Genomic DNA, 24771 nt, shown 5'->3' on the forward strand with positions numbered 1-24771 from the left:
AAACAGCCACTGGCCAAAAGGATGGCCCAGCACAGAAGATCAACATCATCAGGCCAGGATTCTGCGGTCTACACTCATCTCCAGGCCAGCGGTCACTCTTCCAAGGATGAAGATGTGCACATCCTGGACAGAGAGGAACGATGGTTTGAGAGAAGAGTAAAGGAGGCCATCTTTGTGAAAAGAAATCGTCCATCATTAAACAGGGGTGGAGGCCTCCGGGTTCAACTGTCCCCCTCTTACAATGCTGTGATTGCTAGTATCACTCAGCCCTCTGTGAACAGTAAACAGCCATCAGTGTGCTAATGATCCATTGTTAGGCTGATGGTCCTTCTTGAGCATGTGATCAGCTGGTTTTGGTTGTCAGCAACAAAACTGGTTGATCCACCCTGAGAAGGTGCTATTTAAGAGACTGAGCTGAATACAACTCCTCAGACTGAGGAAGTCTCTCGGATGAGAGACGAAACGTTTCTACATTTTTTTGTTGATTTGCTTTGTTTTGTGTTTTTGAATGTCCAGAGGACCAGATTTAACTTTTTTAGATTTTTCTACCTGGATTATTGAGCATGCATCAGGATGTCTCGGGTGAAGTTTACGTCATGACGTCAGACGTACTAAAGCTGCATTAAGCTTAATTGTTTCACTTGAACTCAAAGTAAAAAGTTCATTTCAGATAAAATGTATGACTTTTAAGTTAATTGAACCTATAAAAGTAAGTTGTCTTCATTAAACCAAAATAATTTGTTTCTCTCTTTTTTAAGTGAGATTAAATGAGAATTAAGTGAGATTAATTAAGTAAGAATTAATTACGATAATTAATGTATTATCATCATTATTAATAATAATTAAGTGAGAATTAAGAATTAAGTGAGATTAATATAAATGAGTGCCTAAAATGAGCCCAAATGGTAACAATGCCTGAATCCTCATTTATAAATATGAAAAGAACCAAAACATAAATCAGCTCCAGTGTTTCCTCATTCTGTGCTGCTCGACAGCAGGCGACATTTCTGAAGGTTGCAAGTGTTGCTTTTCACGCGTCTCTGCGGGGGAGGTGGTATTTAACCACAGGAAGCATGACCATATAAGGCTCGAGCAGGACGAGAATCCCTCGGTTAGCTCACAGACCACGAGACCATGGATCCACGCAGACGGCAGCTGGACTTCACCCACGCTCACTGTGGAATCAGAGGGGATGCCGCAAAGTCCCCGCAAGCTGTGAAGCTGTCTGAGGGGAAACGAATGCGTGTGAAAACACGCAAAACCTGCTGATTTATTTGTTACAGGGAATCCTCTAAATCTGGCAGATTAATAACAAAGTGGTAAAATGTTATGAAATTCTGTAGCATTATATATGATTCTTTACAAAAACATATTTTTATTCCCCCTTATTTTTACTGAATGTAAAAGCACAACGCTTCATTTAACACAAAAAGAATGTATTATCCGACTGAGCCCATTTTTTAATTCAATTTGCTTTCAGTTCATATAATTTATTTTTCTTCAAATTGTTTTACAGCTTGTGTAACTGAGCCAGAACCTGCCTGATAGTTTATGTAATGCTGGATCCTTTCATTTCATAAATTTTGTGTACCCCTACAATATATTAGAATTTCAGTGTCAGTGCTTGAAGCGTGTGTTGGGGATGACTCTCAGCTACTACCACAACATATTTGAGCTCATATAGCTCTAAACTCGACTGAGTGATGGTCATCTTTGTGTTAGCTAAGGCCGATTAGTTAGCGACCAACTTGAATCGAGTTGACTTCAAATGTTAATTAATTTTAGATGTCTGTCCAATGATTATTTTACGGATGTTTCATTAAAATCTGACCCATAATTCATGAGATGTTTTGTTAACAAACAGTGCTGACACCAAAAGGCCAAAGCCTTAAATAAAAATATCGCCCAAGGTATTAATGCAATGTGCTAGAGATGACTTTCAGCTACCACCACACGAAAATGCAGCTCAGCATCTGTAAAACAGGCTGTTACAAACATTTATGTGTTCCCCCCTAAAATCAGTTCAGTGAGGCGGCCATCTTGAAAGAGGTTGACTCCAAAAGCTAATCAGATGTGGTTGCATAACCACTGATTACTTTCTGAAAGTTTAATTACAATCTGTCGACTAGTTCATGAGATATTGTGCTAACAGACAAACAAATCACACGCACAGACAGCAGACATGAACACCTTGCGGGCGATAACAAACACATATTCCTGTAATGCGTGGATTTAGACAGTGTTAATATGATTTACTGTACAGCAGGTGGTTTGTTGGGCTGAGTCATCCTGATGCGTTTCAGCACCGCGGACAGCGCCGCCCTGTCCATCACCCTTCACAGGGAGGCCTCTGGGTTTTACTGATAAAGGCGTGCGTGTGTGTGTGCGTGCGTGTGTAGGGGGGGGTGTCGGTGGTCGTCATTTATAAGAAAGCAGAGCTGGAGGGAACCGCAGTGGGCGGAGCCACATTGATGCCGCATTTTTCTGAATGAAATTACTCCACATCCACCTTGTCCCCTCCCTATGTTCTCGCCGCATCCGATATGCGGGCCTCTGATTGGTCGAGCCCCCTCTCTCCCCCAGTCACTGACGTCAGACGGGCTATCTTGTGGGTAAGTCTCGCGCCGGAGCATCCATTCTGCCTCCTGTGAGCGCTTCGGAGAGACTGAAGAAGAAGAGGACGATGAGATGCGACCCATGCCAGGAGGGGTTTGGATGCGAGCTTGATGAGGACTAGAGGACAGGGTCTGGGTCTTTTTAACCCCGCAGCTGCAGCAGCTTCCTCTCAGACCTTATTCTGCTCCGGAGTGGATAAAAGAGCACAGATCCGCCGAACACCCGCAGAGGACGGTGTCGTGTTGAAAAGGTGAGCCGAATAATTTACATCTCGTGCTTGTTCGTGCGCGTCTGTGCGCTGAGCTCATCTTCTGGTGCAGCGAACCAGTACAGGGTGTTTCACCGAAGAGGGAAATACTGTACCTCCTCCTCCTCCTCCTCCTCCTCCTCCAGGTGAAGGAGGACGGAGAAGACTCCTGGAACCGCGTGTTCTTTTTAAACGCTTTAATGTCCAAATGATCGATCAACATCAAAGCACTCCTTTTATGATTTGATACTAAAAAGGAGTAACTGCATTTTGATCTTTTTTTTTTTTTTTAAGATCCTGCATAGAGAGTCGGGTTATCTACCTTTGAATAACTAATTCATTACCAGCTGTTTTATTTTAAAACAATTAATGTCATGCAAGGTCTTTTCAGTTGTCAAAAAACTCTTTGCTCAAACACGTTCAACCATTTTCAAGACTTAATTTGTTTTACAAAATTATACGGAAAAGATTCAGCTCAAACAATAAATAAATCAAGTTTAGGAGTGTATAAAACCTGGATTTACTCTGATGGATTAAGCGTGACTTCAGGGGCGTCACCAACGTGGGAAGTTGGGGGGGGGGGGGGGTGGCCCCCCCTTGGCCAGAAAGTCTTATCCTTCTGAAACCTGGGTTTGGTGTAGATTTATCATTTTCACTTTGGATTATAGAACCTAAAACAAAACAAAAAAGTAGTTTTTTTAATCAGTATAAAATAAGAGACATGTTGATAAAATACTTCAATAAAAGACTTGAGTCTACCTGGTTAAGGACAACAGGTGTAACAGAGATAAATATTTGGATGCAGAAAGCCATCGTCCTTTCAGAATGCAGGTTTTCAGGGCGTTACAGTTTGTGCATACATTTTGTTTTATAAATCTAAATTTTAAAAATATATGCCAACAACATAAAAAATATGGAGATCCTGTTATGGATGATGTTGTGCCACCATTGTTGGTTGCTCTCATCTGGTCCCCCTTTAAGAACTTTCCTGCACAGATTGTGACGTCACTGATGATGTTAACCAGCTGGATTACTAACAAAATCATAAAGTGATTAGAAAAGGAAACATTTTGAATGTATTTTTTTATATATATATAACAAGACTGTGTAGGAATGTAAAACTGATTTTATGAGATGATGAAGCCGTAGAGCACCTGAAGCTTTTATGGCTCAGCTGCATGAAGAATCACTGTGGATAAAAAGATTGGCTGAAACTCATGCTATCCTCTTTCTCCTTCATTTCTCTCTCAGGTTTTACCGGTGCTCCTGTGGACCAACCATGACCCTGAACATCTCCGAGCTAGGCTGGGATGAGTCCTCTGGTTTGGACCCTTTCTTTCCGCTGGACCAGCAGGAAAGCTCACCTTCACCTCAAGTCCCACCTCTCACCATTTGGGGCGTGGCCCTTTGCATTTCTGGAACTCTCATCGCCACCGAGAATGCCGTTGTCGTCACCACCATCTTGGCCACCCCGTCGCTTAGGGCCCCGGTCTTCTTGCTGCTCGCCAGCCTCGGGCTGGCCGATCTCCTGGCGGGCGTGGCGCTCATCCTGCACTTCCTCTTCCGGTTCTGTATGGAGCCCAGCGATTGGTCAGAGCTGCTGACCTCAGGACTGCTGGTGACCTCTCTGACCGCCTCGCTCTGTAGCCTCATGGGCGTTGCCCTGGACAGGTATCTATCTTTGAGCCACGCCCTCACCTATGGCTCGGGTCAGTCACGCCGCTGGGCTGCCTCCCTCCTGCTGCTCGTCTGGTTGGCGGCCTTGGTTATCGGTGCAGGACCGGTGATGGGATGGCACTGCCTCGAGGAGCCAAGTTCTTGTTCCGTAGCACGACCTTTGACCAGGACATATCTATCGTTGCTGTGTGGGGGCTTTTTAGTGGTTGTTATGGTAACCTTGCAACTCTATGCTGGGATCTGTCGCGTGGCAAGGCGACACGCCCACGCTATAGCCACCCAGAGGCACTTCCTCCCCACCAGCCAGCCATATGCAAGCAAACACGGCAGCGGAAAGGGTTTCTCCCGGTTGATCGTGGTCCTGAGCGTGTTTGTGGGCTGCTGGATGCCTTTCTCCCTCTGGGGGCTGCTAGGCGACGCGTCCAGCCCCCCTCTATATACCTATGCCACCTTGGTGCCAGCTGCAGGCAGCTCCCTGCTCAACCCCATCCTCTACAGTCTGAGAAACAAAGACATTCGCAAGGTGCTTCTCCTCGCCTGCTGCCCTCACAGATGCTCGCACAACGCACAGACTCACCACCCAGTCGACGTGTAAACCGCCTTACCGCCCTGCTGTCAAAGCAACACGCAATCCATGCTAAACATATCATGTGCCAAAACACAGACTCTGCACTCCCTCCAACACACGCGAGCAGCATTTTTCAGAGATGAAGCACTCCAAAACAATCAGAATGTACTGAACTGTCCTCACCGCCAGCCAAATTGGGACTACGTGTACCGTCCGGTTTATTCTTCGTGCCTCAGTCGACTGTAGCTCTGCTGGATCCCCTCTAACTAAAGCAATCACAGGGACGCTACAGGTTTTGGTGTATTTGAGTGTCAGCACTTTAAGAGGAGAGGAAGCACTGGGTTTTTAACAGGAGGCCAAACAGATGTGATCAAAGCCCAGTTTTATTTACTTGAATTTCTGGAAAACAAATGTAGATCTGTGGGATTAGATTTTTGCACATGTTGATAAAAAGCACTTTGAAAAAGTACTGACCATATGTTATTTCATTCTTTTTCTTTTTGGTTGCACAACGTTTTTGAAACAGATGAATATTTTATACTGATGAATAATAAATAAGCTCTTTTTTTATACCGAATGAAGTCAAGACTGGTCTCTTTTCTGCTGCTGAAGCTTTTAGTGCGTTGGTCTTCTCTCAGTTTAACTCACTTTGACACACACCGGTGCTCTAAATTATTTGGTGGCAGTCGACATCGTTCTTTCAGTCTCTGAATCTTTTAATAACATCATGAGGATGCAGCGATTACGCAAGGTTTTCCTCTCACTCCCCCCCCCCATCAGCACCAGGCTCTGTGAAAAGGTGTCCACCAATATAAACAGGATGAGTCATACAGGGATTGTTTGTTATTTCAGTGTTGCTTACTTAAAAAAACAACTTTAAACCGACGTTGTTTCACTTAACATTTATTGAAATAAATCATTTGGAAACCTAAAAATGAAGCAAAAAATTTGCTAAGTGTGCTTGGAAACTGGCAGACTTAACAGGAAAGGCACTTTAAATGTTATTTATCAAATGATGCGGTATCATTTTACTTAGGACCAGTGAATGTTAATGCACAGGCAATGAAATGCAGCACAAAAAGGCACATAATGAGGCAACAGGCTACCTCAAATCTTTATCACTGGTTAAAGCTAAATAATTACTTCATTCCCCCCCATACACAGAAAAGAAACAAACAAAAAAAAATTATCAAGAAAGCATAGATATAATACGTTATAAAATATAAAGAATTTAGGGAAAATGTTTGCATAAGTTCAACCTGGCATCCTTGTTGTAAGACATGTCAGAATCTATCTTCCATCATCATGAATCATTAATTTAAGAGCTTACGAGCTACAATAATTTGTTCCCGTGGTCATAGCAAAAAATACAAAAATACAAAGGGGTGGGGAGGAAAAGGCAACCAGGTTGTGTCTTGGAAGGACTTTTAAATTCTTGAAATAATTAACTTTGGTAAATACACTTTAAAATGTAAACTTTGAATCTATTGCATAATCTGTGACTAAGACTTTAGTCTAGACTAAAGCTATTTTTAAACATCGGAGGTCAACATCAAGTGTGTCAACATCCACCGTTATGTCGTCATAATTTACTGCAGTGAGTAAAAAAAGTGGTTTGCCTGAAGTTCATGGTGTTTTCTGATTATAGGCACTAAAAACAGAGATGGAGTTGATGTGTTGAAGCAGATGATCACAGACAAAGGGCACAACATCACATATAATACTACTAGATCAACAGTGGTGCGTTGCCCAGACAAATGAAGGTAAACTGGGGAGTCAAACAGGAAATAGTTAAACTTATTCTTCTTCTTTGCACCATCGCACCTGATACGAGTTAGTCTGAATAAATGGAATTAAACTGGTCAAGAAATGTGATATAAAAATGTCAATTCGTCCTACCTGCACAAACAAACATGTACTTAAAGAATGTGACAGATGCTGATCAAGGCTAAGGGAACATGGCGGTAGTGACGACAAAAAGAGATGGCGATCATTCGGACCACTCCTCATCGTCAAACTCTGATGAGTCATCCTCACTGTCGCTGCACTCCACAGCGATACGACGAGACAAGATGGCGGCCACATCGTTGCCAGAGTGATCCCTCTTCTCCTGCTCCAGCTGCGCTTCCACTTTACGCAGGTTGAAACCTAAAAAGGAGGTTGAATATACGTTAGGAGACGCGTGCAGCGTCAATTAGACACACGTTCCAAGAGCGATCTAAACAAAAACAATAATGCTGAATATTAAAGTTGCTACAAAATAAACAAAGTGGAAATGTTTGACCATAAGACACATCCTAACAGAGAAAATCAAGCAGCTTATCAGCACAAAGGCCTATCACCAACTGACAAGCACGGCGGTGGTGAGTTGATGGTTTGCGCTTGTTTTGCAGCTAACAATACACAAGTGCCTTGCAGTCACCTCTGTAATTTTTATTTATTTTTTTAAACAATATAAAGTTCTATTTAACATAAACGGCATTGGAACTGGAGATGGCAGCTGTTCTGGAGAAGCCAGCCACAAAGTTATAAACGTTACTTTAGTGACGTTATTCTCCGACATGAAACCAAATTCTGTAAAGAATTGGTGGACTTAGGACCAAAACACAGAAGTTGAAACTAACTTCAATGTAGGTTGGGCCTAGTATTACTATTAAGCCCCGCCCCCTCAATGTAAACCAATACGACGTTGCCCAGGTTACACAATAAAAACACTTGTGTACACCATGAATGTGTGTGGGGCAGTAGGCAGGACTTAAAGCCTCACATCCTTAGTGTGTACTCGAAAGTACAACATGGCGATGTTCAATTGTGGTGCTCCAGTTAAAGCATGGGATGTAAACCAATTCATGATGACGTCCACTCCCAACAATGAAAAGAGGAGTAGACGTTTGGTCCATCATTATGCGTTTGTTTTTGACGCATTTACTTGCATTTATATTATAATTGGTTAATTTAGCCCAAACATCAGAAAGTTTGGCCATGACTGAAGACTACACAATGTAAACAAAACTTGTTGGTCAACTGACAGCAGCAGCTTCATCATTAATCTCAAACCATTACAATGACTTTATATAACCATAAAGACAAATGATGTCCTGAAGTGGATAAGTACAGTGAGAAAAAGCTGAAAAATGGCACCAATTCAACACTGGTTCCTGAGTGTCACCCCAAATATTGGAATGATGTCACTCCACTGCTGTGTAAAGTGGGGCTGGTGGGGTTAGTCTTCAAAGATTACAACACACAGCTCATGAGACTAAAGCCGTCGATCAGTCATTATTTACTTCTCTATCTCTCTCACTCTATCTACTGTCTCTTACATTACCAGGAAAACCCCATTAAACGTGTTTATCCATCCACTCGGCGGTGGTACATTTAAATTTTACGTTCACCTCCCTCTGCTGAGTCTTACCTTGCCGAATGGCCTGCAGGAGGTCACTGCGAGCATCGCTGGGAGGAGCTGGTTGAGGTTTAGGAGCAGAGGCGGGTGCCACTCCACTGCTGGGCGGTGGAGGAGCAGAACTGTCAGAGGATAGAGGAGGAGGAGGCCCGGGAGGCGGAGGAGGTGGTGGAGGAGGTGGCGGCCCGCCACCTGAAGGTATAGGTGGTGGGGGAGGAGCAACAGTGGGCATATCAGGTGGGGGAGGCGGAGCAGGTGGAGATGGATAAGAGTTGCCAAAGGAAGGAGGAGGTGGAGGGGGTGGGGCGCCAAAGCCAGGTGGAGGTGGCGGTTCTCCGAAACCGGAGGGTGGAGGAGGGGGAGGTGGAGCAGGAGGAGGAGAGAGACCTGGACGGGAGTTTGGTGGTGAAGAGGCCATGGGGGGAGCTGGAGGAGGGTGGGTTGGACTCATCACGCTGGTGCGCTTCTGTGCCGGCGCTCCATACTGTCCGTCATTATACCTGCAGGGGAAGGGCGACGCACCGACATCAAACTGGAGTCACGGTTCACATTAACAGCATCAACACATCCAGAGTCAACGGACCACGTCCTGACTGCTGAACACATCTGCACAGCAACACGTGCAGCTGGACCGTCACCACAGGGCGAGTCATGAGCCGGCTGTTTGCATGATGCTGGAGTACTTACGCCATGTCTGGGGGTGGAGGAGGCAGGAAGTCTTCAGGACCAGGCGTACCAGGTGTAGGCAGAGGGGAGCCAGGATCGAAAGCGTAGGAGCCGGTACTCAGATCAAGGCCTCCAGGACTAAAGCCATCCCCTGATCCGATACTGCCGTTCAGACCGTCAGAATTTCTTAAAGCAAATAAAACAAATCATCATCAGCCTGAAATAAAACCGACCAAACAAACAGAATTAGCAGTTGGTGCGCATGTAAAACTTAAAACAGTAAATATCAAAACACATTAAAATTACTCACTGATATTTTAAGACACTCACAGTTATTAAAAAAAAGTATATAAAGTCAGAAAAAAGAAGTAGAAAAGAACAGCTTGTTAATAAACAGAAAACATGACTCACTGCAAAGAAATAAAACGTTAAAAATCTGCAGAAAATCTTTAGAGAAATTAGCGTAAATTAGTGTGAGTCCAATAATTATTTTATTTTGTAAGCAAAACAATAAAAAAATTAAAACCACACCAAATAAATGAGCACATAAGGCATCCTCCATCTTATAAATCATATTAGTTTCTTATTGTGACAAAAAAATATATATTTTTTGCTTGTTTATATTTGTAGTCGTTCTAATATCCCCTTTTTAAATATGTGCTTTAAAATTGTCTTAAAGAGCAGCTAAAGGGAAAAAATAAGTTGCAGTTTCTACTGTTTAACATATTTCAAATGAACATTTTCTATTTCAGATCACACACCAGAGAGATAAATAACCACAAACACAAGAAGTAATGCATTTGTTTACAGCTGCTTTTCAGCGACAGCCCTACACCCACCCCTCGGAGAACATTCCCAGACAGTACGTACCACCCATAATCACTGTGTACAGATTGGTTGATAAGGAGGGGGGACGACTCGTCACGTGGGCTTCTGATTTAGACTTCTACTGTGTTAACTAGAGAGAAGCTTTTATTTTCAAAGTCCAGGCTAGGTGACTCTGTTTATAGATGTAGAGCCGGAGTGCACAACAGAGTGCACAACAGAGTGCACAACAGAGGGGACAGTGATTTGAGCTTCCCAAAAATACAAGCAGAGCCACATCTCTGCAGAGAAACACACCAGCCAAACTTCTAGTGCCTAGTGTAATTGTTGTTTACGAAGCCTAAAACCAAAAAGAAAACGTCACCGGACCCCTGCTTATTATACAAGAGAACGTTAAGTACCATATTTTTCGGATTATAAGGCGCAATAAGAGAAACTAAAACATTTTTGAGATTTTTAAGCACCGTGCACCACATAAAATTGGTTTGATGTCAGTAAGCACAACCAGAATTAATACATACGGCGCAGCAGATGATAAGGCTCACCGTTGATTTTTGAGAAAATTAAAGGATTTTTGAAGTGTGCCTTAATAGGCCGAAAAATACGATAAAATATATTTTCACCACGGTGAGACGTTTACTCTGGCCAATCTGTGGATGTGCTTGATTAACCTGCCGAGATTTTTCATCCCACTTCACTCACAGTTCATTCTTTGCCACGACAAACTCTTCTCCCATCTTGAGGCGTTCCCACTCATCCTTCCTGGTCTTGATCTTTCGAACGTTAACCATCCGGGGGTTCAGATGGTCTTTCTTCTCCTTCTGCTCAGAAACAACAAGATTACTGCGTTAAAACTCGAGCGCTTTAACTCTGATGTGACTAACGCCAACGTGTTTGGACACTGTGACTCATGCGCAGTAATGTGTCTCACTCTGTGCTTGCGCCTCTCCTTCATGATGTCCTTGGTGTCCTGCAGCATCTTCTCCTTCCACAGGTCAAAGAAGTAGGAGGGATCGGTGTAAAACTTCAGGGCCTCCTTCCCATCATCCCTGCAAACAGACTTAAGAGTCAAGAATTACTCACGTTTTATCTCGTGGGCAAAAACGCAACAAAACGTGCCGAGATCTTTATCTGCCTTATTTATGAAAAAGACATTTAACTCCCCTTATAATGATTTAGTTAAAAGCAGACCAGATTAACACATGTGCAAAGAACAGTCACAGTATTTTATTGCATGTTCTGCAGCTCCACCTTACCGGTATTGACTGAGGTGGTTGAGGGGTGGAGGAGGATTGCAGGTCGTGTAGGTCTCTTGCACAGGCTCCGGCAGAGACGGCCTGGTGAACAGCTGCTGGTCCTGGGTCAGACTGCTGCGGAAGGCCTTACGGGAAGTGATGGCCTGCAGAGAAACTGCGAGAAACAGGAAGATGAGTAAGGTTGTTAAATATTTAAGGTGCTTAAGAGAGGAAGTAAATGTCTTCTGAAACGTATGGAACATAAACTGCAACAATAAAAGTGTAGGAAGCTTACCTTCTTCTTCTTTGGGGTCCAGCTGGGTGACTTTAACCTGCAGACGATCAACTCTTTCTCCCAGTGAGTTGACTCTGGTGGCAAATGCTCCAGCCACCACAAACAGCTCCCCAAACACATCCTCTGCAAATTTACCTGCACAAAAAAAATATAACTAGATTAAGAACTTGGTCTCATGCCAAGAACCGCAAACTCACAACTCCGTAAAAAAACAAAACACACAGAGTCATGACTCACAGAGGCTGCCGAGCTGCCGGATGATGTTGGCCAGGCTGATGTTGGTCACACACTCCAGCTCACTGCGGATGTTGGTGGGGATGGTCTGACGGCACAAATGCCGCGGCTCTATGTTCCTCGTCACCAAAGGCATGGTGGGGTGTGGTGGTTAGGGCAGCCCAACCCTGATGGAGACGAACAGAAGTGTTACTTGAGTGACAGGGTGTTAATTTACCATACAGTTAAAAATAAATAAAAAGTCTCCTGTTATCCCCCATTTTTTTATATTTTGCTTCCAAAGAACAAGACTTTCTTGTAAACTCATAATGTGGTTTTGATCCGTTACACTTTCTGAAGGTCTTTCAAAGATTTTCTTTTGACTTTGGTTGCTTCTTTTGTTCATTTTCAGTCCAGTTCCTAACCATTTACAGAGATACGGTTTTTGTGTTAGGACACTTAACCCATGACTCATTCAGACATAAAAAGTCATTTAAATCAAGCGATGAACCAGATTATGTTCAAACTGACACGTTAATAATTTTAAATAGGCACTCCGTTACAAGCAGCTTGACAAAGACGTAATTTGTTCATATTTATTCAGTGGAAATGGTAATGTGACTTATAAACTGGTGTTCTAGCACCAATGAGATGATTCCCAAAAAGCTAGCAGAAACTTTAGTATACAGAAAATAATCAACTAAACAATTATGCATTTTGCAGGTTCAGTGTCAAGTTTTAGGTGATTTTTTTTTTTCATGTTTCTTAACATAACTTGTGCAATGTTCAGCTGCTGGCAAAGTGATTTTAGCCTGACACTTCTTTTTTTTTTGCTTGTCACTTGTTCACTTTCCTCTTTTTTTAAGCACAAACTGTAGAATAAGCTGTCATGGTCATGTACTGGACAGAAAATGAGTGTAAAATCAGCTAAAGTGTAGAAAACCTTTCAGAAAGCTTTAGTATCTATTGATTAGAGGATCCATTTAAAAATGACTACAACTTCTGTTTCAGTGTAAAAGAGGTGATTTATAACATTTGCATGATTCACAAAAAATTTAAAAAAATAAGAGCCACACTGACACGAGGCAAGCTTCTCTTCAAATGTGTGCCGGTATATATTTTTAACTCAAGCACTTACAAAAACAAATCTATCAATTAATCATGCTGCTTTTGTTTATTTTCAGCGAAGATTTGGTCTAAACATGTTTTTTTTTTTTTAATTAGAGGTTTTTTTTTAGTCTGTTAAGCCATAAACCTCAAGTTTCTGAAACATCAAAACATCTTTGAATATCTAAATTCAAACGATGAACAGAGCTCTCTCATATGAAACGGATTAGCAAGAAAAAACTATTTTAAAACTGCATCTTTAGGCATTTTGCTACGACCAATTTGCTACAGTGAGACAAACTGTTCAAACTCTTAAGTTTTTATCTGCAAAAATGACCGATAACATGGTCTGACAAACAAAAAAACATTATAACTCCACTAACAAGTGATTTCAAATTATGGAAAGCTTGGTTCTTTGAAAGAAAAACAGGGCTTTTTTCAGTGGATGATTATTTTGTGTTGGTGACACTTTATGGTCTGTACAATTAAATCCAATTAATTGACAACACAAACACACCAAGTCCCAGGCTCCTCTTTAGTAACAGATGTATAAATAACTGAGCTAGACAAAACTGTAGCTTTGCTCAGCAACAATCACCCCACAGACTAAATACTTTTTACATAGAGTTTAGGAGTTCACAGCAGAGTAAATATATTTGTGAAGCTCTCAGAAACAAAACCTAATGGAATAATTTCAGAATAAAAGCTCCCATCAGGCCCTCATAGATGACGACTATGGAAAATACACCCTTCCTATTTTGGTTCCCTAATTACAAGTGATTCGTTTCAAAACAGTGACGAGGTACTGTTGAAAAGTCACAAACAAGTGCACTGTTAGTCAAACTCATCTTCACTCGTCCTTCCGAGATTTATTTAGTTTAGCCAAAATGAAACGACCTGACCGTGAAGTTTACTCGCTTCGTGAAAAACTTATTCCATAGTTCACATTCGTCTCCAGCTGACTGGCTTCATTTCGTGTCACTGTTTCAAACTTGGTTATTCTGTTTTCATACATCAAAAGACGAGATAAATAGTCCAGACTTTAACGCCCGCAACATTAGCTAAAACAGGCTAAAGTGTAAAACTTAGGATTTCGGCCTCGTCAGAGCAGGAAGTAAACTTTGCAGGCGCCTCTTATCTCGAAGGAACCGCCAAACAGGCCCGTCACTTTATGAAAACGACACTAACTACATTATTTTTCACTCACCGTTAAAGCTTGAAGCTGTGGAGGCTCCCTTTAATCCCCGCTCTTTGATTTCTCTCGAGATTTCCTGATGAAAACGGTGAAGCAGCTCGAGCTAAACAGCTCCTCAAAGGACCCCAAACTGCGAACTTCTGATTGGCTGTCAGATCGAGCTCCTCGAAGCTGATTGGCTGTCACGGCTGTCATTTAGCAGTAGCTGAAAACCGGATGCGGATACGTCAACGCAAAGAGCGCAACTCCACCCAAACTAGCAGCGAACATCTGTCCGTAATTTTCGTAAGGGAGGGTGGAGGCAGCGCAGCATTCCGACGTGCGCTCCAGCGAGTCGGAACGCGTCCGAGGAATGGCTATAGACAAAACGAAGTTTAAAAACAGTCGCAATGGACTTCCTGAACCTCAGCTCAGCCGATTTTAACTGGAAGTGCTTCATCAGAGAGGACCTAAAGCTCTCAGGTAAAGTAAATAACGTTATAAAACATGCACCAGTGTTTATTTGAATTTTGCAATAAGGTCACCACATCTTGCAGTGCAACGCAAACATGTAGTCTGAAACAAGCAGCTAACCCCATCACTGGAACCATTTATTTGGAAGGAGGGGGAATGGGATGCGACTAATTACTGATGGAACCATACCACAATTCAGAAAAAGCTGACAGAATGCAGTGATTTGCAGATCTCCTAAACCCATATTTATTCACAGTAGAGTACAGTAAACAAATCAAATGTTAAAAATGAGAAATTGTACCATTTGAGGGGTAAAGAATAAGATAATTTTGAGTTTTATGGGAGCAATGTGTGGCACTGCATTAAAAACAGATCTGATTCTGTGACAGACATCATGGGGTCAGGAACAGAAGAGGACAGGGACCATGCAGCCCATTATCGGCACACAGCTCTGCCTCTCTGTTGGTATGGGGGCACATTAGTGCTTAAGGCAAAGGCAGCTTACATATCTGGAAATGCACCATCAATGCAGAAAAAACACACAGGTTTCTTTACAGTACAACATATACTAACATCCAGCAAAGAAGACCAAGGACTTCCGTACAGCTAGAATCCTATCAGACAAGAACAGGACAACTTTCCCCAAAAAACTCCATCAGCTGTGCTTTGTTCATAGACGTTTACAAAGTGGTGTTAAAAAAGGGGGTGCTCCACAGTGGTAAACATGGCCTCGAAACAAATTTTGTAGCTGTAATAAAATTTGAATTAAAAAAATGGTCCACTACTTAGTTAAACATCTAGTTTTATTATGTTCCACAGGGCTGCGGTCACTCAGTGGTCAGTGCCATGGTCTCGTAATCCTGGGGCTGTAGGTTTGAGCCCGAGCTGCATCAGGAAAGGCATCCATCTAGAAACAATTGCCAAATCTTTTAATGTAAAATGAAAAACAAAACAACTATGCTCTGTTAAAAAAAAGGCCTTTATAAAATTTCAACTCACTGAATTTTGTTTTAACTTCTAGTCTTGTGTTGGTGCAATAATGGAGGATAAAAAGATTGAGTAACTCTAATTGTGGCCTCGTCACCCACCTGAAACATCTTGAAAAGGAAGAATGCAGCCACACCTGTAGGAGTAGTAGCCCACACAACTCAAGTGAACAATTTGTTTTGCTGTTTTGTTGGTGCGCAACACACACAGTTAATTTAATTCAATTCAGTTTATTGAACAGAAACATACATAAAAATAATTTAACACTATTTATCTGAGGAGCAGACTGCTTTGAATTTAATTTCATCACAGAACTCTCATAATGCCTTAAAATAAACCCCGACGGCAGCCTGAGGTCTTATTAAATCCAGCTGATGGAGAGCTGAGCCACTCACATACGGCTGAACATCATTTTCGTTTAATGAAAACAATCTGAAGAGCAGACAAAAGACACAAATACTATTTCACATTTTTATGGATGAAAAAATAGTTGAGGATACATAAAAACATTTGTGGATTGTCCATGTGTACTAGGTAAAAAAAAAAAGTAATAAAAAAACTAACTCATACAGAAAACCTAAACCTGACAAAACACCTAAAGACGAAAAACTGAACACAAGATTATGTTCATGTATTTATAATTATTATGATTAATAACAATAATTAGGAGTACTTATAAGTCTGCAAAGATGGAAGGACACAATAAAAAGATGGGTAAAGACAGCTTCTTTAATGGTAACTTGTTGGAAGCCTTGAATAAAAGCTGAGAGTCCACATTTTAGTCACACATTTATCAGTTAGTTCTGGTGTAAAGAGACAAAAAAACTAAATTGAAATATTTATTGACCTGGATGTATTTGCTGTAGCTGAGCATTAAGAAGTTTGACTTATTTTATGTAACATTAAGTCACAAACAGCAGAAAACAAACAATACTAAAGGCTATAATATTTATATAAGCACAGAGTCTCACTTTAATTTCAGTTCTTCCATGTAAACATTTATAACGCATCAAAATCTTTTTGGGTTTTCATAAAAATATACCAAAATGTGTTTTCAGTAAAACAAAATAGATAAAACTGTTTTTAATATTGATATTTTTACTTCTTATTGTTGGCTTTACTGCTTGTGTGAATACAACTCTGAAGGTAATATGTTTTTTGACCACTAGAGGGCGCTCTCATGCGAAGAAATGTGTGTTCTTAAAACCCTCAAGAGAAACATGCCACAAACACTTAACTGCTTTCAGTGATCTTTTCATGTTTGTGTGACGTCATCCACAGCAGCATGCTCAGCTCGGTCCATGTTTGTGTTTGAGTGTCGGTGACGTGTGTGTGTGTTCACCCAGCTGAGAGTGTAAGAGCTGCGAGCGTCCGCTGCTGCCTGTTTCAGGACGCCGTAACCATTTCCAGGTGAGCTGTGAACCAGGTGGAGTCCAGAAGCTTCGATTCCCCGGAGGACGCTGAACCAGTAGCGGAGCACTTCCTCGTCGGTTCCGCCCACCTCAAACCCGGCCCAGTGCAGGTGCATCGTGGCAACCAGATGACGGATGTTTTGGATAGTTCCCACTTCGATCCAGTTCTGAAAAAGCCGCCACTCAGCACTTAGGAGGTCAGCATACATGAAATGGACCTGAGAGGAAACAAAATTAACTAACAGAACCTTAAATTGAGAAATTGATCAATTATTCACAGAATCGTGCTGTTTGTTTTTTCTTTTACATTGAATTTTATTATTGTTTCAACACAAAAGAAGTAAGAGACAAACAGATTCAGAGATGTACCCTTATAACTGATTGACCTTTGCACTTAACCCCATTCAAGATGGCTGCCCCCGCTAACCACTGAAATTGTTATAACTCCATCAGTTTTATAGATACTGATTTCAAAGACAGTTTCTGAATGTCTGCAGTTTGCACCAGATCTTTGTTTAAAATTTTACTATTAATTAGAGTAAACTCAGTTTGTTAGCAGAATCTCTTACAAATCACTGGACATATTTTAATGAAACTTTCAGGAAATAATAATAGGCCACACTTCTTCAAATGATTCAACTTTGGAGCAAACTTAATTTAAAATTGCTCCCAGTCAGCTGAACTTACAAAACACAACGTTGGCAATATTTCAGAGAGAGTCACTCCGAGTGCTACTCATTACGCAACATCTTTGCTTAAAACATTAGCATTAACTATTGGGAGTAAATTCTGTCTGTTAGTAAAATATCTCGTGTACCACTGGACAAATTTTCACTAAACTTTCAGAAAGTAATCACTGGATGCACATGTGCAACTAATATATTTTTGGAGTCAGCGCAGGTCAAGATGGCTGCTGCAGCTAATCAACGTCATCTGCCACAAAAGTAACTAAAACTCAGCTAAGTTTACAGCTATCAAGCTAAAATTTGATGTGGTAGTAGCTGAGAGTCATTCACAACACGTACTCTGAGGGTGACGTCTTGTCATGAGAGTGCATAATGTCATTTTTAGAGTTTGACTAAAACAACCACTTCTCAACAAGATCCCAGTCTAAAACTGTAGGATGAAAGATGGCGGGTGATAGGCATTCCTCCAAGGTTGGACCTTGATTTTTTTTTATTCGTTTTCATACAAAAGGGGCTCCAACTGCAGGTGCATAGCTCCCTCTTGTGGCTGCCGGATGTAACTGATTCACTCACCTAAACTGTTGCCATGGCAGCCAGAGATGGCCCAGAGCCCTGTTACTATGGCGACGGCCAAGAAAATGAGCTTTCTGGGTTTGTTGGGGTGAAAAGACTCTAAGGTATGTTTGTATGGAGGTGTTTCTTTCTGTCTCCCTGCAGGTGTATGTGTGTGTGTGTGTGTGTGTGTGTGTGAGAGGGTGTGCATCTCTTACAGTGTGATGTCCCAAAGCAGCCATGATATCTGCCAGTGTTTGAGAAACACCGCCCAGGTTCCCTCTTGTCTTGTGTTTGCGCCTCCTCGGAGCTCGCCACTCCAGCCACAATTTGTGCTGGCTGACACCGCCTCTGTTGCCACGGTTACTAGCCAAACTGTTGCCAATCCCATCGTCTGATGCACTGGAGGTGCTGGGATTGAAACCGTGGACTTCACATCCTAGTCTTGACACAGTCTTTAGGAAGTCCGCATCTCCTCCATCCAGACTGGAACGCACAAAAGACAAAAACGGGAAGAGTAAGGAAGGGGGGAACGCAGAAGTCAGTTAAATATTTTGCATGCGTGATTAAATATGCATTGCATTGTTTATTCCAGCTGGGCCAGAGTATGAATGCATTGGCATGGGTGCATGGTGCGGACCTAAAGGAGTATGCAACACAGGGTGTATCTGCAGCTGGAAGGAGCCGTTCTTCGACACACAGCAGCCAGTGAGCTGAAGCCACAGGAGGTTGTGTTGGCTGAGCCATCCCTGGAGGTAAAACTCTGGAGCAGTTCAGCTGGGAACGGAGGGGAGAAGAAAGACATGAGATGAGTTGGATAGAGCTCAGAGAGGCGCCTGCCAAAGAATTACCATTCAGATGAGAACAGAGGAAGTTAAAGCAGAAGACATGGTTTGATGGCCAGTATTGTGAGATTTGAAAGGACTTTTTATCTGCAGACACAGTTTTAAACATCTTCATTCCCTGGAAACCGTCATATGAATTTTAAATATTTTAACTTATAGCTGAATAACTAAAGATATTTCATTTTTTTAGACACCTTTTTTTCCATCATGTACCAATCATTTACTTTGAACCATCGATAGAAATAAAAACTAGACGACCAAACTGAACCAGGAAGTTGAAACACAACGAAAAACCCAAATCTGACAATTCAGTGTATAATAAACAGAAGTGGGAAATAAAATGTCTTTTAAATGCAGCATACGGGAAGTCAAAAATCCATTTTGTAAACATTAATCTGTGCAGAAAAGAAAGCATCAGCAGTAGTTGCTAGGCAGAGGTATTTGTCCTAGTAGGGCTACCGTAGCTTCCTGTAGTTGAAACTTCAAGTGAAGCTGAGTCCTTTTTTCATCTTTTCTTCACTGAACCCTGAACAATTTATGTTTGTAAGTAGTAGTTAGATGATTGTCTTTAGTAATTGTTTGGAAATGTTTTATTCGTTTATAAATTTCCAAAGGTAAAACAAAACGCTTATCACAGTAGCTTTTTTATGTTTTTTTCACTAGGTTAGCATCTATGCTAATTGATATTCTGCAGCCTGTGATTATAAATGCATTTAGAGATATGTGCGTGCACTTTATTAAGCATGAAAATATATAAATCGGTGTTTATTTATGTAAACGAAGCCATGGGACAGGCAGCTTTGATTGGCAGCTGTCACTGAGCTAACAGTGTTAGCTTCTGCAGCCGAGAAGATCTCTGGGGAATAAAACATGAGCTCAGACTTTTTGGAGTCTATATGGCGTCGACGCTTTTTAGGAAGTTTCCAGTCTGAAAAATCCTAACTACTGGAACCTGCTGCCAACACATTGACGGAGCCTGACTGTTAACCCACACACCAGTCTGCAGAGGAACAAGTGAAGATAGTTGTAAACGTGAGGGTTTTATTGATTGCTGTTAAGTCTTGGCAAGATCTAATATATTTTTAAAAGTCTCCATTTAAATGTAAGATGTTAATCTGGAGACTTTGAGGGGAGTACTTTATATAAACCAGACAGGTAGTTCCCAACAAAAAATAAATAAAAATCCTAAAATATAATACGACGCCAAAACCCATCTGGTGCAAAACTGGTCTTTTTTCTCTAACTTTAGTCTGATTTAAGCAGTTTTCTCGTTAAAACAGTATTGTTTTAAACTAGTAAAATATTTTAAATAATAATTCAGACTTGTGCATTTTGGGTATATTTGCCTCCATTTCTCTGTCACCAACATGGTTGAAACTTTATGCAATAATTTTATGTCATCCAGAACTTTATACAACCATAGATGCTCCTATCTAATGCGAAAATTACCATTAAAAAAAAGGTACAATTTCAAAGTTGATATTTTTATGTTTCACTGTAAAATATGGATTTATGAGATTTGCAAACCATTGCTTACTGTTATTTTTATGTTCTGCAACTTTTTCAGAACTGGGGTTGGGTTTAATTTTTACCCAGTTTATACAGTTTTTAATGCATATTAACCATAAACTTCAAGTTATCTTTCAAACCATGCACAGACATTAAATAAAACATCTAGCGACGCTTTTGGACATTTGAGACGAGTATTTTTATATTTGTTGCGTGAGCCTATAAATCTGTGGGCACGTTTATTCGTTTCACCTGTTTCGTGCAGCCTACCTGTGGCCTTGTGATATACGTGATGAAACAATCGAGTTCGGCCGAGAAAGACGGCTCGTTCGCCGCCCACCGCTGCACCTTCAGCGCTCCGGGTCCCACCTGGGAACATCGCAACCACACTGTTTATCAATATCTAAAGACTACGGTGCAAGAAGTAGCAGCAAGCCCGTGGTTGAATAATGCATATGAATGACAGCGAGCGAGCGCTAAAGGAAGCGGGGTCGCAGGCGCTGACCCCAGGCCTGCTGATAATTGCCTGAGGCTCCTCAACGTATAAAAAACACACACACTTTTACACAAATCCCCCTCCTCTCTGCTCCTAACAATGAACCCTGTGGTCACCATGGCAACCTCTGAGTGGAGCAGGAGGGGTGCACTAGAATGAGTCAGTTCAGCCTTGGGCACATAAAGAGAGTGTGAGAGGAAGGAAGAAAAGAGAAGGGGAGCCAGAGAGCAGCGAGGGGAGAGAAGGTTTGGAGATGTTCAGAGTGACAGAGGGATGGAGATAACACGACCACAGACAGAACAGCTGCCATCTTTCTCTGATCTGGGGTCAGTGAAGGGCTCGCCCCTTGCCCCTCACCTGTTCTGCCATGCAGGTAATAATTCACAGAGCTGGACTCAACATCTGCTGCGTGACTCCACAGCATCAGGGCTCATTAGCTTTTCTAAGCTATCTGCATGGAGAGATGTTAAAGAATGGGCTCCTGGATGTGGACATCTGTAAACATCCTCCCACTCAGAACAAACGTTTGTTTTTACTTCTGTGTGCCATTTTATACATTCTGTAGATTCTCTGTTGTGGTTCTTTACTTTCCCATCATCCAGTTGTTTTATAGCAGCCTGTATTACCATCCTTTTATTTTTCTATGTGGTCGCTCTTGAGTCATTTTAAACACTTTACATCTTTTAAATCTCATGTCTTCTTTCTGTGTTTTTTATGTATCAGTGTCAGTCTGAGCTTGATTAAAAAAAATAACTTTAATAAACAAAAATATAAGGTTGACGTGACGGCAAAAACTACAAACCAAAACTCGAGAAGACTCGGACATAGCATGAAGACTGACGGTGAAGAGAAAGCTGAGGGATGTTACTGGTGAGAGGACTGGAGACACCTGGGCAAAACGACAACAGGGAACAGGTGAGAGAGGGCGGGGCAGGAGCTGAGGAGCAGAAACTCATGAAGAAGAGTGAACTGATGGCGCGGGACACTGGGAAAAACACTGAAACACTTAAAATACAAAATCAAAGGAAAAACAGATCCTTTTCTAAGATTTCTGTATTTGTATGTCTCGTTCTGTTGAAGGATATTTAAGTCCTCTCATCCCACCTGTAAAGCACACTGCCTGAATTATTCTACTAAAAACTACATATGTATGCGAGTGTGTAATATATATATGATGTAGCTTTTTGCAGTTAGCATAATATTAAATCTTCATATATTTGAAACATGTTTTTTTTTGTTTTAAAGCTCGTTATTACTACATTTATTAAACTATTGTTGTTTGTTTCTATTGTATTGTGTTAAAAATCTAACATTAAAGGACTTTTTATGTGTTTTCAAATAAATGTGCTTTTCTAAAAACCAAGTCGGTAAAAAATGGCAACATTTTGTAGCCAGCTTTTATTTTGCTCTCCTTCCAACAACTCGGAAACTTTTTGTTCGAGAACTTTCGGTCTGCTTCTACAAACCTGGCGCTCGTGCGTCTCGTTCTCCTCCTCGTACGCTCGCGCCCCATCCCTCGTGCCTCCATCGTCCTCCTCTCCCACCTCCTGTCTCCTGGGCACGGCTTCTGGTCGGTCCGAGCTCCTCCTGTCCGGCCCGATGCTGATAACGGAGAACGCGACCTCCCTGTCCGCCTCCTCTCCCGCCCACGAGCGCGCGGCTCCAGGTAGCCGCGAGGCGACGAGGAGGAGCTGGAGCGCGAGGAGGACGGATGGGATCAAAAGCAGCAGCGGCGGGAAACCTGAGGTTCTGGAGAGGAGCGACAAACCACCGAGGTCCCGCATCCCTCGGCCTCGAACCACTTCCTTTTTCTCCTCCAGGACAGAGGAAAGTCCCTGCTGAGTCCTCCTCCTCCTCCCTCTCCTTGAGGAGGCACATTCTCCGGCCAGTGGCCTTCTTGAGGCAAAAACTGCTTTTTATCCACAATTAACTCCGTTAATAATAAACTGAAATATCAGCTTTGAGTCAAGGAAAACAAGCTCATTCCCACTTTAAGAACATTTACTCTATGAGGTATCTCATAATTATGACTTAATTATGAGGTAGTAATTATAACTTAGTGTCTCAGTAATATATCACAGTTATATGACTTAATTATGAAACTGGATCAAATATTGATGATGTAGTATCTCAAAATTATGAGAACAAATCTCATAGTTAAAACTTAATATCTCAAAATATTTAGAAAGTATCACAATTATGAGATAGTGCCATGTTTATGACTTAGTGTCTCTAAATTATGAAAAATATTTCCTACTTATGACTCAGCATCTCATATTAACGAGGTTGTTCTCCCATTTTGTTTCTTTATGATTTAGTATCTTTGAGTATCTCATAATATTGAGTTAGTTTTTCATAAATATGTGGATCAGTATCTCATGTTGTGACTTAATTATAAGATAGTGTCTCAAATAAATGACAGTTAGGACTAAATATGAGATATCTCAGTTATGACTTGATTTTGTCATAATAATTTCTTAAATTTAATCAAAGGTTACTATCTCACAGTTATGACTTTGTATCTAAAATTTGTGACTAATTTATATAATAGCATCTCATAATCATGAGATGATATAATGTCATCATTTTGAGAGTGATCACATTGTGTTTTGCACTTTAATCTTTGTTTCTCTTCAGTGGCAGGAATGAGGTTTACACACTCTAAAAATAGTATTTGGGCTGTAGTTCATCTTAGGGACTTATTTATGTTAATCTCACCTAATTATTTTAGTTTAGTGAAGACAACTTACCTTTATAGGTTCGATTAACTTAAAAGTCATACATTTTATCTGAAATGAACTTTTTACTTTGAGTCCAAGTGAAACAATTAAGCTTAATGCAGCTTTAGTACGTCTGACGTCATGACGTAAACTTCACCCGAGACAGATCCCACTGTACCTGTGTGGAGTCCATGATGTCAAAAGCAAAAAACAGAAAGAACTATGCATCATACATTTGATAATACTCTTAGAGAAATACCACATATACAAATCAAAGTTTAGTCACTCTCTTCCCTCTTTCAGGCTTTCCAGAAGGAGTGTGAACTTTGTATACATTTCTGATTCTAATAACAAGAAAGCTATGAAAACACTTGATTTGTGCACCTTATTTACTGTGTTTATTTGAACAATGCCCCTGGCTTTTGTTTGTTTGTTTGTTTGAATGTATATTGATAACGGTCGTTGTAATGTTTTACTTTTAATAAAGATTTTTAAAGATTTAAAAAAACATGCCACTATACCGACCGCTTGTTCAACCACCATTTTTTCTCAGCATCAACTATCCACGAGATTTGGATTACAGTAGTCCCTCATTACTTTGCGTTTTGACTTTCACTGATTCGCTCTTTTGCCGTTTTTCAGAGTAAGATTAGACATGACACACAAATGGCTGATTGATGGATGAGCTACATGATGGGCATGGATTTTTTAGATTTAAAATAAATTATTTTAAATTATTTAGTACCTCCTGCACCTGTCTACACCCCACAGGTGCAGGGAGAAGCTTTCTCCTATCATGATCTACGCTCTTCAGAGGAGAAGTGGGTGTGGCCAAGAGCCTGGCAGGTGGCAGCATAGATATCATATAAAAGCTAGATCTCACATTGACCGCTATCGCCTATTGGCGCTGACGAGCCGTAGGGCCGCCATCTTGGAACGGTGGACCGCTCCACTCAGTGTAACCTGTTTAGCAGGAGCAATGAAGTATCTGCGCATTTAATCAGTCAGAGCTGAATACTAAACTCATTCTCACAATTTTTTCCTCTGTAAATCTTAGGCGTACA

General features: G+C 41.3%; 4 protein-coding genes across 4 annotated transcripts in view; 1 reads left to right on the top strand and 3 right to left on the bottom strand.

Moving 5' to 3' along the window:
- Window positions 1–2330, bottom strand: part of cd164l2 (CD164 sialomucin-like 2) — an 8293-nt gene extending 5963 nt beyond the window's left edge. Inside the window, exon 1 of the mRNA XM_037693674.1 lies at window positions 2257–2330. Within this exon, the coding sequence (XP_037549602.1) occupies window positions 2257–2330 (74 nt within the window). The remainder of the gene's footprint in view (window positions 1–2256) is intronic.
- A 313-nt stretch (window positions 2331–2643) lies between these two features.
- On the top strand, window positions 2644–5577 carry gpr186 (G protein-coupled receptor 186). The gene is made up of 2 exons (XM_037692890.1): window positions 2644–2866; window positions 4115–5577. The coding sequence occupies exons 1-2, from the start codon at window positions 2727–2729 to the stop codon at window positions 5133–5135; spliced, it is 1161 nt and encodes a 386-aa protein (XP_037548818.1). The 5' UTR covers window positions 2644–2726; the 3' UTR covers window positions 5136–5577.
- Window positions 5578–6083: 506 nt separating this feature from the next.
- Window positions 6084–14168, bottom strand: wasf2 (WASP family member 2). Its single transcript, XM_037693432.1, has 9 exons — window positions 14060–14168; window positions 11770–11933; window positions 11533–11667; window positions 11259–11412; window positions 10934–11051; window positions 10705–10823; window positions 9199–9363; window positions 8524–9011; window positions 6084–7256 (listed from the first exon to the last, which is right to left on the bottom strand). Exons 2-9 carry the CDS (start codon window positions 11900–11902, stop codon window positions 7099–7101), a joined length of 1470 nt encoding a protein of 489 aa, XP_037549360.1. The 5' UTR covers window positions 11903–11933; window positions 14060–14168; the 3' UTR covers window positions 6084–7098.
- A 2574-nt stretch (window positions 14169–16742) lies between these two features.
- LOC119426117 (methyltransferase-like protein 24) lies at window positions 16743–22771 on the bottom strand. Its single transcript, XM_037693675.1, has 5 exons — window positions 22454–22771; window positions 20762–20860; window positions 18778–18914; window positions 18356–18623; window positions 16743–17117 (listed from the first exon to the last, which is right to left on the bottom strand). Exons 1-5 carry the CDS (start codon window positions 22769–22771, stop codon window positions 16743–16745), a joined length of 1197 nt encoding a protein of 398 aa, XP_037549603.1.
- Window positions 22772–24771: the final 2000 nt, after the last annotated feature.

Source organism: Nematolebias whitei, chromosome 19 (genome assembly GCF_014905685.2).
Source record: "Nematolebias whitei isolate Nwh7 chromosome 19, NemWhi1, whole genome shotgun sequence".
Classification (NCBI taxonomy): Eukaryota; Metazoa; Chordata; class Actinopteri; order Cyprinodontiformes; family Rivulidae; genus Nematolebias; species Nematolebias whitei.

Bases quoted from the DNA above. Each gene is read 5' to 3' on its own strand.
- wasf2 (XM_037693432.1), bottom strand. From the start codon at position 11,902: ATGCCTTTGGTGACGAGGAACATAGAGCCGCGGCATTTGTGCCGTCAG. The intron at 11,413-11,532 runs GTAAGCTTCCTA...TGTTTCTCGCAG, and splicing joins GGACCCCAAAGAAGAAGAAG to TTTCTCTGCAGGCCATCACT. The intron at 7,257-8,523 runs GTAAGACTCAGC...CCTCCTTTTTAG, and splicing joins CCTGCAGGCCATTCGGCAAG to GTTTCAACCTGCGTAAAGTG.
- LOC119426117 (XM_037693675.1), bottom strand. From the start codon at position 22,771: ATGCGGGACCTCGGTGGTTTGTCGCTCCTCTCCAGAACCTCAGGTTTC. The intron at 18,915-20,761 runs GTAGGCTGCACG...CTCCGTTCCCAG, and splicing joins CGTATATCACAAGGCCACAG to CTGAACTGCTCCAGAGTTTT. The intron at 18,624-18,777 runs GTCCGCACCATG...TGTGCGTTCCAG, and splicing joins TGTGTTGCATACTCCTTTAG to TCTGGATGGAGGAGATGCGG.
- gpr186 (XM_037692890.1), top strand. From the start codon at position 2,727: ATGAGGACTAGAGGACAGGGTCTGGGTCTTTTTAACCCCGCAGCTGCA. The intron at 2,867-4,114 runs GTGAGCCGAATA...TTTCTCTCTCAG, and splicing joins GACGGTGTCGTGTTGAAAAG to GTTTTACCGGTGCTCCTGTG.